The sequence below is a fragment of the Phalaenopsis equestris genome, unplaced genomic scaffold (genome assembly GCF_001263595.1).
Source record: "Phalaenopsis equestris unplaced genomic scaffold, ASM126359v1 Scaffold000552, whole genome shotgun sequence".
NCBI classification, from domain to species: Eukaryota; Viridiplantae; Streptophyta; class Magnoliopsida; order Asparagales; family Orchidaceae; genus Phalaenopsis; species Phalaenopsis equestris.
This window is the reverse complement of record NW_018164992.1, coordinates 904,107-918,341: the sequence shown is the minus strand read 5'-3', so window position 1 is coordinate 918,341 and position 14,235 is coordinate 904,107. Positions and strand designations below refer to the sequence as shown.

The 14,235-nt window shown below is 37.1% G+C and overlaps 1 protein-coding gene across 1 annotated transcript in view; it reads right to left on the bottom strand.

Moving 5' to 3' along the window:
• Positions 1–14,235, bottom strand: part of LOC110029147 (AUGMIN subunit 3) — an 86,527-nt gene that overhangs the window by 31,395 nt on the left and 40,897 nt on the right. The window contains exons 10-13 of the mRNA XM_020731305.1: positions 12,167–12,298; positions 7,691–7,760; positions 6,309–6,366; positions 6,159–6,214 (exon numbers count right to left, since the gene is read on the bottom strand). Coding sequence (XP_020586964.1) covers positions 6,159–6,214; positions 6,309–6,366; positions 7,691–7,760; positions 12,167–12,298 — 316 coding nt within the window. The remainder of the gene's footprint in view (positions 1–6,158; positions 6,215–6,308; positions 6,367–7,690; positions 7,761–12,166; positions 12,299–14,235) is intronic.

Here is a 14,235-nt window from a genome sequence, read left to right as displayed (position 1 = left end):
GGGGATGGTCATGGAGGGCGACTTGGTCGATGAAGGAGGTCCAGGAGACGACGCTGAGGGGGCATCCGAGTAAAAAGCCAAGGAGAAAAGCGGGTTGCGGGGTCGAATCTGCGGCACGAGGTTAAGTGAAATCGCGCGTCACCGTAGCTGCCCCGCCGCCCCAAACACCACAAATTCGCGACACCTCGTTGTGCCGCCGCTCTACCGCAGCCCCAAACGGGGCCTAAGATTAGCCTAGCTCGAATAACAAATGATAACGAAGTTATCCTAAAAAATGATAGAATGCAACAAATATTATTAACTTTAAAAGGAAGCACAAGGTTCTTAAAAAAAAATAAAAAACACAATCACAAATGAGCCCCTAGGGTGACAACGAGGTGGTGAATCTGGCGGGACAGCGAGGGGAGGTAGTTTGGGGGTTTGTGACAAGAGATGAGGTGGCAAGAAGGGATGGTGACAATAGATTGCGCTGAAGAGAAAGGCCAGTGTCGGCACATGGATGCGTAGGAAAGTGGAATAGGGTTGGCGGCAGCATGTGGAGTTGCAGGAGAAGGCTGATGGCAGTGGCAAGGGGTATAGGAGAGGTTCGACGACAGTATGAAGGGTTGCGGGTACAGTGGCAGCAGCGGCTGAAGTTGGAGGTGGGCCTGGCGGCCGCAGAAACAAGGAAAGTTTGGCACAAAGATAAAAACAACGAGAAGGGCCAGGGAATGGGCTTGGGAGTAGATAGAAATCGTCATCGCTTTGGAGCAAGATATGCCCTCGAATACAACCCTAACAAGGAAAAAAAACTTGGAGGCAGAAATCTGAAATAAGAAGAAAGAGCTGAACCCTAAAACACATAAACAACATATAGGCGGGGTGTGTGCCAATAACTCCCGCCTATTGAATTAGCAGGGCTAGACCGACACCTTTGCTAAACCGGTTAGGTCGGTTCAACAAAGCCCCGCGTCATGAAGAGATGAAGGCAAGGTAAAGAAGAGGTTTTCGGGATGTGGAAAGGGGCGACAACGATAATCGGTGACTGAAACATCAAGGCAAAAAGGGATGGTAGTCTAAACAGCTGCAATTTGAAATTTGGGGCGGCAAAACAAGAATTAAGTGATAGAAAATGGGTTCTGGAAATCTAGGACAATATCTAGGATGTCAGGGAAGGGATTTCGTCAGGTCGGGACAGCGAGTAGGTGGCAGAAGAGGGGTTGGATGGGTGTTGGAAGCAGCGGGTAGGTGGCAGAAAAGGGGCTGGCTGGGCGCTGGAAGGCAGCGGTGAGGGATGATTGCAAGGTTGGAGGGAGCTAGATGGTTCGCAGCTACATGAAAACAGCAAGGACATTGTTTCCAGATGGTTGCAGTGAATACAATGATGGCGGTGGTGAAGGGGGGTTGCGAGGGAGTGGAAAGGTTGAGGATAAATATTTCTGCATGATCAAACTACAACCGGAGCACCATTCAATCTTTGAGGAACGATCGTCATCTCAACCAAATTACAGTCGGAGCACCTTCTCGTCTTCAAATATAGCCCTAGCAGAGGAGGAGGATGTCGATGCCAAAAACTAAAAACCTCTAAGCAGAAATCACATACATTAGCCCTAGATACCTAAGATTGAATCCCCCTATTAAAAAAATGCCAAATCCACGTGGAAGAGTCGGTCGGCTCTCTCGGGTCTAGACCGATTCAATCCAGACGAGCCAAGATCATGGAAACAAGAGCGGCTCCCTGTTATGTTGCAACCTCCAGCGGCTATCCATCACACTCATGCCCTTGTGCCTCAACTTCCAACATCCATACGTGTTCGCGGAAAGCGTCCTACTCCGTGTCAGTAATCTCTAGTTTCTACCTAAGTGATAGCTGTCGAACAACACAAAAAAGCTGTTCAAAAGCTTATTTTGACCCATATCCCCTTCTGAACGTCGTCGATCACCACTATTCTCATCTGCTTACCATTCCAAGACCACCAACCAACTAAATATGTTGCTTTAACACTTTCTAAGAGCCCTAGAATGGTATTATTTGGTATCAAACCCAACTAACACTAAAATTTTTGGGGAATTGTCTTTTTTTTATCAAATTCAAAATTAAAAAAAATTCCCACCACACGCAAACCATCCCTACCGTTATGACTAGGCATAGGTCCAAAATTTTCAAATCCAGTCTTCCTCGCGCCATCAAAATATCACTCTACCCCCTGCAACAAAACTTAATCTTCCAGCCAACATTGATTTGTAATCTTACATCCGCCAAAAATCTGATCAGGAGAAAAGGACGTCATATCGCCAAAGAAAAACCCTCAACGAGATATCCATGAACTTATTATGAAGTATATGCAGCGAGAAATCCTCCAACTGCAGTAAAGACTATTCATTTTTTAGAGTAGTGAAGCTGGTAAGGTTACCCGTAGTCACAATGGTGGCTCGTCAAATTGAGTGGAAGAAGTGAACCCCTTTCACTAGGAAGTTTCCAATAATGAAAATCCACTACCTCAACAATTTGGCATGGAATATCAGAGGAGAAATGATCTTGGAGCAAAGGTGGATTAACCTCATTTAGACAGTCGCATGGATCCAGATGAATTATCAAGGAGCTTCAAATCGTGGAGCAAATTTTTAGTACAAGGATGTTCTTAAGAACAAGAGAGTTAAATTGGTAGTCATTAAGCTTAGAAGAATGCTTCATTATAGTGGGAGAATCTAAAGTGTATTCAGCAAGGAGATGGTAAAAGTAAGATCACCATATTGTCCAAGAAGAAAAGAAAGATTCAACGCAAATATATTCCCCTTCATTACCAACAGAATATATACATTAAACTCCACCATCTACGCCAGAGAGATTCTTCTTCGGAGTAAACGGTTAAATTTGATCAATTCATGCTAAAATGTAAATTGGTGGAATTAGAAAAACACACAAGAACGAGGTATCTTGGTGGACCAAGGTCGTCTATTAGGAATGTGATACAGCTGTAACTGTAATGATCTATACTCGACATAAATATACTAACTTTGAAGGTGGAGAAATAGCAACGTCAACCACACTTTACAGATAAAATTCAACTCAAGGATCAGGTAGCAAGAGTACACCCAGTGTAGCATTCCAGCAGACCGCGTCGGAGAAAACTAATTCAAAATGGAGAAAAAGTGGAGCCAACAAGCACTCTCAGATCCATCCCGGCAAGGAAGTGCTTTAAGTGCAACGGGTTTAGGCACTGTGCATTAGATTGCCCAAACAAAAGAATGAACTCTACCACACAGCAGGAAGCAGTTGAAGAAAAGAACAGTTAAACGGGAGAGAATGAGGATGTCAGAAAAGAACCTCAACTTCCAACTGACAAAAAAGAAGTGCTAGTGGTTCCAGCTAAGCCCATGAGTGAGCCTCCAACACGATTAACATTAGTTGTCATAGAAAATAATGTGGCAAAGAGCCAATACCACAAAAAACATCCTTATTGAGCGAGTCATTGGATATCTTGATTGATAGTTTACATCTTGGGTGGTTGCCATCGAGTGTGATCTAGCATGTAACAAATTTCATTTCAGAGTTAGTTTCTCTATAAAGAATTGTTTTATATTTTTCTAGACCTTGGATTTGTTTCGAATAGTATGGAGATTATAATATTTTATTTCTTGCTTCATCTTCCCAACTACTCTCCTCTTCTTCGACTTCCTCGTCTTCCCCTTCGTCTCTTCATTTATTCTTCCCCGAGTAACTAAAACGAGACTTCACAAAAACATTTATATTTACACATATAGCACTCAAATTTTTAATATCACATCAAAAATAGAACTATTACCACTTTTTAAAAGTGAAATACACATCTTTATGCATAGGATTAAAACACATTAAAACCCCAAAGTGCTTTATACATCTTTTTTTTTTTTTTTTAAAAAGCCCGAGGGGTAAATCTATTAAAATAGGAAAGATACATAAAGGTTGTATGAGAGGGTCCAATAGAGGCACCCTACCCATACGATACAACACACATAAACACCCCAAAAGAGAAGAGATACAAGGAAACCCAAAAGAGAAGAGATACCAAAATCGCTGAAAAGAAGTAACTAGAGACGAGTCAGGCTAGTCCTGCCTCTGCCTCTAGCTCTAGGGCGAGATCCAGACAACAAATTGTTGAGTGTTGAGTCATTTCTTGAAGTAACCAAACTATCATCCATTAGATTCCCGAGCTGAAGTTTACCTCCAATCTTCTTCTTCCTCCCTGAACAGACCTGTCATTCCTCCTTAGAAGACTGACTCGTCTGATCATCGTGTTGGTAAACAGAATGCCATGCAGATAAAAGCTGATGAGCACCAGAAGAAGGATTGTCAACTGTTGCAACGGTTGTAGGTTCTAGTCTGTGTGAAGCAATAATTGTCTCCTCTTCACCTGATGCTTCCTGCAACTGAGGGTTTGAAAGTGTTGGTTGCTCAGTAGGGTCATCCAGCTTCTCATTGATCGCAGAAATAGTATTTTCAGGGGGAGAGTCCACAGAGGAGATTAAATCAAACACCATAACCTGTTATGTGGTAATTTTCTCTCCAGATGGAACAAATATGTCCAAAACAGTGGAGTCAGATTCATTCTTATTCACTTGATCTTTAGATTTCAAATTAGGGTGAAGCTTATAGCATTTATCAAGGTTGTACCCAAACATCTTACAATGAGAACAATAAGGAGGTCTATGCTCCATAACAATTTGTTGTCAAATATCCAATGTAAGTTGTGTCTAACCAGACTTCAGTAACATCAGGTAAAGTAATATCTCTTTCAACAAGTATTCCGGCCACAGAAGGTCTGGTTAGGTTGAAAGTTGGTAGATCTACTTCAAAGAGTGTCCAAATATGTCACCAATAAAGTAAAGAAAAGTGATGATGAAAAAAGTGCAGCTTGAAACCAGGTAGACTAAACAATACTGGTACAGTAGGAGATTCACGCTTGGGCCAAAATCAGGAGACCACTTGAGTAGCTTCATTGGTTTACCAGTAATGTAGAGATATTTTTTTGAAAAAAACTCAGTGTAATTTTCAGGCACGGTTAGTTAAATTAATACGTGTCTCTCATCCATGAGCCACACTTTTCACTTTCCTGTTAATTTGAGATCATCAAAACTTTTCCTGATAACATTCATAGTTCGGTGTCCCCACTGAAATTTTCTAATAAAAGCAAACTTGAATTTATCAGTCATTTATAAAATTTCTAGATCAGAGAAAAAAAGTGTTGCTTTGTCACTTTTCCAGCTTGCAATCTTAATAAAGAGGCAATCACCTATATCATCATGTTGCTCCTTATAACTTGAGGGGAAGACAACCGTCGTCTCCCTCTGAGGATTACCCACAACGTGGGCAAAGAAGGCTTTGTCAGGTTCAACTGTAGACGAAGGAAGCTCCGTCACAGCAAGAAGAAGCCCTGCCAAAGTCGGGCAGCTGCACAAATAGCGAGCCAAAGAGGTTGGGGCGAAAAACTGCAGTTGTCGAAGCCACGGAACAATTGCAGCGAACGAGAGCGTCAACTCGACGACCAGACAGAAGCTAGCGCGAAGGAGAGCGAGACGAGACGACGCATACATAAATACATATATATATATACATACAAACATATATATGTATGTATGTATGCGAAAGTTTACGTGTGAGATATGTAAATACAAAAAAATTGTGCGCTACGTATGTAAATTTCCTATTTTTAAAATAAAAGCTACAAGCAACATAAGAACTAAGTATGTATTAACAACTAGACATTTGAGGGAGCAATAACCAGGCAGGAAAGGAGAACTTATTTTTCTTTGTTTTTATGTTGCAGTTACACTAAAAAAGTTTGTAACAATTAGACCATCAGTGAAGTTACTAAATACCAAGATTGAAAGTTCAAAACACTAAACTTTCATTTGAATTCTAACACTCAACTACGATTCAACAAGTCTGCACCATCAGTTCATCGTTTAATACACCTGAGAAGTTTATAGACAGTATAAAATATTAAAGATTTTAAAAACAGCCTCCATCTGGCTAAGAAAAGGTTCCACATGAAACTTATATAAGAAGGCCACATAACATCTATAGAAATCATGAATATAAATTTAATCATGTGGAACAGATTCTGTAAGAATTAACCAAAAAAATTTATCTGACTTCTCCAGAATAACAATTATAAAAATTATAAAGGAAAGCATACCATTTTCTGCCTATTAATGTAGCACTCTTGTCGCATAACTTTTAAATCATAATCCCCTGCAACCACAAAAAGCAAACACATCAAGCTAGAGAATTTAAATTAACATATAAGTTCAATTAAATTTCTTCGATTTGTTGAAAATCAACACACCCTGCAAAATGTAAGTATCTTGAAGTTGAGCAAGGTCTGAACACAGACGGGGAATAGTCTGCAAAAGAAATGTGATAAATGTAAAAAAGTTACAAGCCTAAAATGATTAAAAAAAAGGCAAATATACAGCGCAAAAGTTTAAATCTTTTTTTTATAAATATTCATTGCAGCATACCATTTCTTGTTAATAAAACTATGTAGATAAGACCAGCAAAAACTACAAATCCATAAATAGACCAGGCAAAGCAGTTCATTGGATTGAGGGGACTCTAAAAACCGACTACTTTATCCCAGATAAATTTGGGAATTTATGAAAGTTGAGGTTCTCCATCTAATGTAACCTTGTTTAAAGGGTATAATCAGATGTAAGATTTGTGATTTACAATATCCATGATGTATGAAATGCATTTTGGTTGACGACTCAAAGTCCAAATAGTAATTATTTTTAATTAGTTCCGTGTGACACAAAATTTTAAGGTTAAGGGTGAGACAATCCAATTCGATCAAACCAATCCAAAATTCTTTTAGGGTCCATGACTACAGTTTGGTTCATAATGATGCACTTATGAGATGGAATCTATGTGAGATGAGAGAAAATTTGAGAACACATGCAGAATATAGATATATATACATATACCCATAGGTATTTAGCTATCCATACATATATTTATTTGTGAAAAGTATTACAACCCAATTCGCCCCAGATTATATAGCATAGGTTTCAATTGATTAGATGGAGCAAATATAATAAAAACAACTTAAATGATCTAAAAGAGATATTCTTCTTTGCTGCTATTTCGATTATCTAGAAGGAGAGAAATGCTTTAGATAATCTCCTAAAATAACTAGAGATAAGAAAGTTCTCTGACTTTATATCATCTCTCATGCTTATTTTGGATCTTTAAGGCTTCCGATAAAAAGGTTTCTGATATTAAAGTACTACTTTTTTATCTTCAGCTGCTTTAGAAACCGAATAATCTGATTCTGGCTATTGTTGAACCTGAGGTTTCTAGTATTGCTTTATTTATGTGTCAATTTCATTTTTATATGCAGCCTTTTCTTGTACTTTATTTTTTAATTTTCATCAAAAGGGTTAATCCCCAGAATTTTAATCCAAGAAAAAGATAAAAAGATTCAAGACTTGGCCCTTTTCATAAATTTGCCCAACATGACAAAATAGTTCGTTAATCAAGTTTGGAAAGCCTAACCGAATCAAATAACAAGGCAATTGGAAAAAAAAATTAACTTCAAATGAATATTTGACACTTCTTCACTCTTCAGTAAAATAAAAATCTCTTCCAAAAGTATGCTTGAAGAATGATAGCAAATTTAGTGAGTATAAAAGTATGGAAAGGAAGATTAAAATTACACGATCTCCATACCTCAGAAAGAAATTTTTGCTCCTTGCGATGCAGACTTGAAAGTTCAGCAACCAATTCAGAGTTCTTTCTCCTACACAATGAAAATATACTAGTTGTGATTCGCTTGATAAGAAAATCTATACTGCCATTGCTATCAAAGTTTGAGACTCATCCAAAGAGTCTTTATTTTGCTACTTCTAGCAGTTTAGGAAGTTATAACTTTTTTTTTTATTTCTGATTTTAGTTGAACTATTTTAGGACAATAATAAACCGAAATATTAACTTCAAAAAGACAAGCATTTATATATTTTACAGGAAGTACTTCAAAAATTATCATGAAAACAGTAACATTAAGAAACATTTTGACACCATTCTAAGGCGCCTATAAGGTATTTGGGAGGTAGTTGTGGAATGCAAGGAGAAGGCTACTATGTGTGGTTGACGGTGTTTGGAAGGGATTGTGGGGATAAATCTGTTGTTGGACAGCAGGTTTGACATTATCAACGGCTGCCTTGGCTGAAATCAGCAACTTGGATGGTGAAATGGATACGGGCAGTGAGGAGGCTCCACCACTTGATCCTAATACAACACTCCAAATAGCAGAAATCACTCCAAATGGTAGAAATCAAAGAAAAAATCTCTCAAATTCATCAAAACTGAAAATCAAAAACCCTAATACAGCATATAAAAAAGCCTCATAATGAAAAATACCTAATAAAATAATAAGAAAACAAGAAATAACCATAAAAGAAAGAAACAAAAGATCAAAACTTGCCTAAAAAAAGAAGTCAATAAAAACTCCCGGACGGCTGAACTCCAGCAATCGCGGGGGTTGCAAACCGCGGAACACCAAAAGTCGCGATCACGAGAGTTCCATGTATGTGGTAAAGGCATCCTGCATCAATGTTCCCAGCTGGAAGAGACTTCTTCTAAAGAAAGATTTGGATCCCACCATCGAATGTTCATTCCCACAAACCACCTAAGATTTCCAACGTTGTAGCTCACCCCTCTTGTTTGATCATCTATTAGTGGATGCACTGTTGAACTGACTAGAACGTAATGCTTAGCTTACTTCATAGGGTCTTTAAAAAATTGCTAAAAAATTTCTCATCTTATCTGAAGTGATGGCACACTACGCCTCCCAAAGCAGTGGCAACCTTGGAGATAGTTTGCAGGTCAGACAATCCTAAAATCAACTTAACTGGGTTGGCATAGGACTGGTATCAGCTCTTGAACTCACTGTCATTTAGAACAACCAATACTAATCAACTTAACATTTCTCACTGACTCGACCTGAAGGACAAGTTAGATTACTGACAGCTCTCCCTCATCCGCTGGAACCCGGTACTGCTCTTCATTCCCCCCTTTGGGTCTTCACCCTCTGCCTCCTCCACTGCACCCTACTTAGTGGAAGGCATTACCCTTTTGTTTGGACAATAAGATGCAATGTCTCAAAGTTGGGGCACTTGAAGCATTTCCTAATTGGACTGGATTTGGGAAGTGATAGGTGTCTCTACTTTGAACTCATTTTTACTCTGGCGGAGTAAGTTGGGATGCTTCACTTTGTGTACTCTTGATGCTTGATTCTGAGGTTGAACTATGGGAAACCTGATATTGTTGTGTTGTCTCTCCACCTTTTAAGTTCGGGCCTGAACATCCTGTAATGTCCAATAAGGCCGTAATTGGACCATATTGACAACGGGTGGCCTCTATACTCCAAGGTACCTCGCTACTATGTGCTCCTCTAGTTCCACCAACTCACATTTCAACATAGGTTGATCAAATTCAAACTGTGTACTCCACTAAAGACTCTCTTTAGAGCAGGTAGTGGAGTTTTATGAACATATTCTTTCGGTAATGTGTTGGGAGGTACATGCACTGCATCTCCCTTTTCATCTTGAACCAGATTGTGATTTTGTTTTTCACTCTCGTTGGCTTAAGCATTTCAAATTTTCCCACCACAAAGAAGCATTCTTCTTTAATTTATAACTGCTAGCTTTACCATTCTATCCGATGGAAAATCCTTGTATTCAAATATTTGTTCCACTGTCTGGAGTCAATCGATGAATTCGTCTGGATCCATGCAAGAGTCAAAATCGGCAAATCAATATTCACTAAAAAATCATGGCTTCTCAGTGGATATGTCATGCTAAATCGTCAGGGTATAAGCTCTTCATCGCTGAAAATTTCCTGGGGAAAGAGATTCACTTCTTCTCAATCTAGCAAATCACCGTTGTGGCTATAGATGATCTCATCAGATTGTCTCCTTTCAAAGGCGACAAACCTCTATTGAAATTGAAGGATTTCCACTACATATCCTCCATAGTAAGTTCTTGATCGCCTAACTGAGACTCCATCTGAGAAAGCATGGGCGTTCTAAAAAATCCTTTTAAGTGAGGAAAAGTTTTATAACGAATTCTTTCTACTGCACCAAATAGTATTGTTTGAAAAAGATATTTTGATTTCGCGTTTTTCTTAAAAAGGACCATAATAACCCAATTTTTTCAACGACACCGACTTTAACGCTAAACGGTGCACAAAACGTTCGGCGGTTCTCGCATTTAAATTTGTCAAATATTAACATCGCGGTGGAAGAAAAGGTCGACACGCCTAGCATCCAAACAAGAGGATCCTGTTTTCTCCATTTTTTTCCACGCAGCGATGAAGAGAAAAGATCCTCTTAGTCTCGTTCTTCCAACCAAGTATTCGGCTAAAATTAAAAAAAAAAATTAGGGCTAGGATTTTGGTGGTCAGCCTCAAAGTGAAATTTTGGTGGGTATAGGAAGGTTGATTTTTGAAAATTTTGAGTTTAGGATAGGAATTGCGCTATTGAATGGTTTGGGTATAGTGGAATTTTTTTTTCTTTTCGAATCTTGAGTTTGAGCTAGGAAAGACATCCTAAAAAATTTAGGGTTCATCGGGCTCTGATACCAGATGACATTATTCTAGGGCTCCTATATTTGAGAGGCGGATTTCGCGAGAAGATAGCTGTGGAATAGTCGGGGAAGGATATATATGTGATCGACAATGTTTGAAAGGGATTACGAGGACCAATCTGTTTTTGGACAATAGATTTGACATCGTCAATGGCTATCCTGGATGAAATAAGTAACTTAGATGGTGACACAGCGAGATGTGTGCGGTGAGGGGTTTCCACCATCTATTCCTAAGGAAGATATAGAAACACCACTTACAAAATGAAGAGAATAAAACACTCTGAAATCACTCTGAAAGGTAGAAATCAGACAAAGTCTTAAATTCATCAAAACAACAAAACTAAAAATTCAAAACCCTAATACAACAAATATTGAAATCTTATAATAGAAAATGCTTAATTAGAAAATAATAAAATAGGAAGAAACAAAAGATCAAAACTTGCGGAAAATAAAAAAGAATGAAATAAAAACTCTCAGACGGTTGGAGTACAGTGATGGCAGAACCGCAAACCACGGTACTGCAAAATTCAAGATCACGGGAGCTGTGTATGCAGGAAAAGGGTATCCCGCATCACATTTCATGTGAGTGCAACTTATAAAATAAAAATTAGATTGTTAGACGACAATGAAAAAAATAAATTCTTTTAATCTAGCAAAAGCAATATTATCCATTCATTTCCATTTTAATTGGAATAACTAACAAAAACAATGGAGCTGATTTATTTTGATCCGTGAATTTTCAATATCATCTCTGAAAGTGTTGCATAAAACAGGAAGGTTAAGGAAAAGTACATGTTTGCATCTAAAGAATTTTCTAATATGGCATAAACATATGTGGAATGCACATTAAACCAGTTTTTTCTGTGGATATAAAAAGTTTTTAAGATATTATCCTACCGTAGAGAGAGAAACGTTGAGAGAAGATTAAAATATGTATTCCAGTTCTGGTTCTTTAACAGAGTATCGGAATATGCCATAAATGGGGAAGTATGAATCCATTCTTTTGATTAGTAATTATAAAATTGCATAAACAATGAATTACTAATTTTTACAGAAAGAGCGAGGGAGAAATGATTGGTGACTAACCACAAAATTCCAAGTGCTCACATACGAAGTATTTAAAAGCCCAAGCATTCGAGGGAAAGGTACCCCTTATGACATAGGAAATATATAACCACATAATATACAATTTACATACATACCACACAATTCTTATGCATTTACATATCTAACACCTAAAGTTTGATATATACATTTATAGCACATTGGTATTGAAACCCTCTGCATCAAAAAGTTTCCTTCACTTTAAAAAAAATAATGATAATGGTATTTTTGATGTGATGTCAAAGATTTAAGTGTTCTGTGTACAAATATGAAAGTTTAGGTGTTAGATATGTAAATATACAAGAATTATGTCGTGTGTATGTAAATGCCCCAAAAAAATATAAAAGAAGGAAACTATAAAAATAATAAGTTTAAGAGTAAGATTCCAAGACATCTATGAAAATAAAAAAGCTAACTGCTTGTAGACACCGCATAATTGATCAAAGAGAAACTCTACCTAAGAGATTGAATATCATGATGAATGTGAGCTTCATCCGATGAAATTTGAGACTTGAGCATCGAGAGAATAGCTTGCTGCTTAGCATTCTCAACTTGAGCTTCTACCCATTGTCTTTCACTTGTCGCAAAACTATGGACATGACAAGGCTAGGTAAGGTAAATAAACTATGGAGGATAAAAAGAGACTAATGAAGTTGGATTATTAAAATAAAAATAATAATAATAAAATTTAAGAGAATAACTTTAACAAAATAGCAGTGAAAACAATTAGGAAACAACTTACATACGCTGCAGGAAATACAATTTTCTTTTTTTTTTAATGTGTTGGTATGCATAGCACAGCAGAGTGATACAGACCAATTTATATGCAAAAATTTATTAGTGAACGAACATCGCTGTATTCTGAAGTAAATGTTTTTGATCTAAACAAAATCTGAGGGAAGAAAAAAAGACGAAAATTATCAGATGATCTGATGGCACAACCTTCAGAAAAATATTTTAGAGCCTTAAACAGATAATTTACTTCAAAAATGCTTAACGACTAGATCCAATGACTGCAAAATACATAAATATAGGTTTGTCTGACAATAAGATGGCATAGAAGTAGAAGGGAGAGAGTAATCAACTAAATTCATGCTGCAGCTCCTAAAAATAAAACTTTTCCATAGGAATTTTCAGAAAAATGAAGCCGCAAAAGACATTTGGAAGAAACTTGCTCACATTGAAGTAATAAGAAAGATCACAATGAACATACAGTAATAAAAAGCCAGTTAAGCAGACATGCATCAACAGCAGGTTGTTTGTGGTAATTATTATATACATAATTCATAATTTTTTTAGCAAATGATACTTCTATAAAGACAATATACATGTGCTGATTCATGAATTCCGATAGATGAGATGGTAAAAAAAGTTGCATAAATATTTCAATTTAAATTACTTTTGCAAGAAAATCTCATTTCTTCTAAATCCTAGGTTGTTCTGAAAAAGAAATGCAAGAGCACAAGTTAAAATGACATGTTCTAATGTTCAAAATTGAATCAAACCCTCCTAAACAATCCATAATATAAACTGCATTTTTAGTTCTCTACATACTTCATTCATACAAATTTGGCATAACTATTCTTTCTTCCTGATTTATTTATATATTTGGCTAACCTTTAAAGACGCTACAAGTATAATCACCCCTTATGTAGGATGATTTGGGAATCTAATTTTTATGATGGGCAAATTTATCCTATTCTAGTGAGGAATTTCGGGCAAAATTATCTTATAGGAACACATACCATTAATATAAGCATCAAAATACAACAAAAAAACTCACATAGATTGTCATTTTCTATGCTTTCCACGTAAGTATACTTATTAATGTTTTGCGGCATTTACATATATACCACCCAATTCTTATGCATTCAAAATTTTGGGTCTAAATTGATCACTTGTTGATAGTAAGGGGACTATTTTGGACTTTTACTCATTTTAGATTAACAATTCCAAATACCAAAATAGTTATGACACTCATGATACCAGGGGTGACCACAAATATAATTTTTTTCTGCAAACTTTCTTTTCTTTCCATAAAAATTGCATGCTTGCATGCCTCCTTACCATCCATCTCTTTTAGGTAACTTTAACTCCTAGACTTGCAAATAAAACTTAAACTGCAATGATTTTTTTTTAACAAAATTATAAAACAAAAACACCATTCAACACAATATGATGATAAAATAGAAATTATCCAATAACAGGTGAAGATATCGTTACAAGCTTTCAATTGCAGCACCGTCCTTATAGCATTGAGTGTAGAAAGTTGGCAGTAAATATTCTTGTAATTTCTGCCCATCCTAAGGAATAGAATAAATGATCTCTTATACCCTTGGGCTTCAATATTAAGGTAAACTAACATCTAACTCAGAATGTCATTCAGAATTTGTAGCAAAGTCATTCTCACCAGGAGTGATGACGGAGGAGTAGCACAGCCGAAAGATCTATAATATCAAATTATAAATGGATGAGATTATTAAAACCTCCTCACGACTAAGTACAGCATGAGGAGAGCCTAAAAGC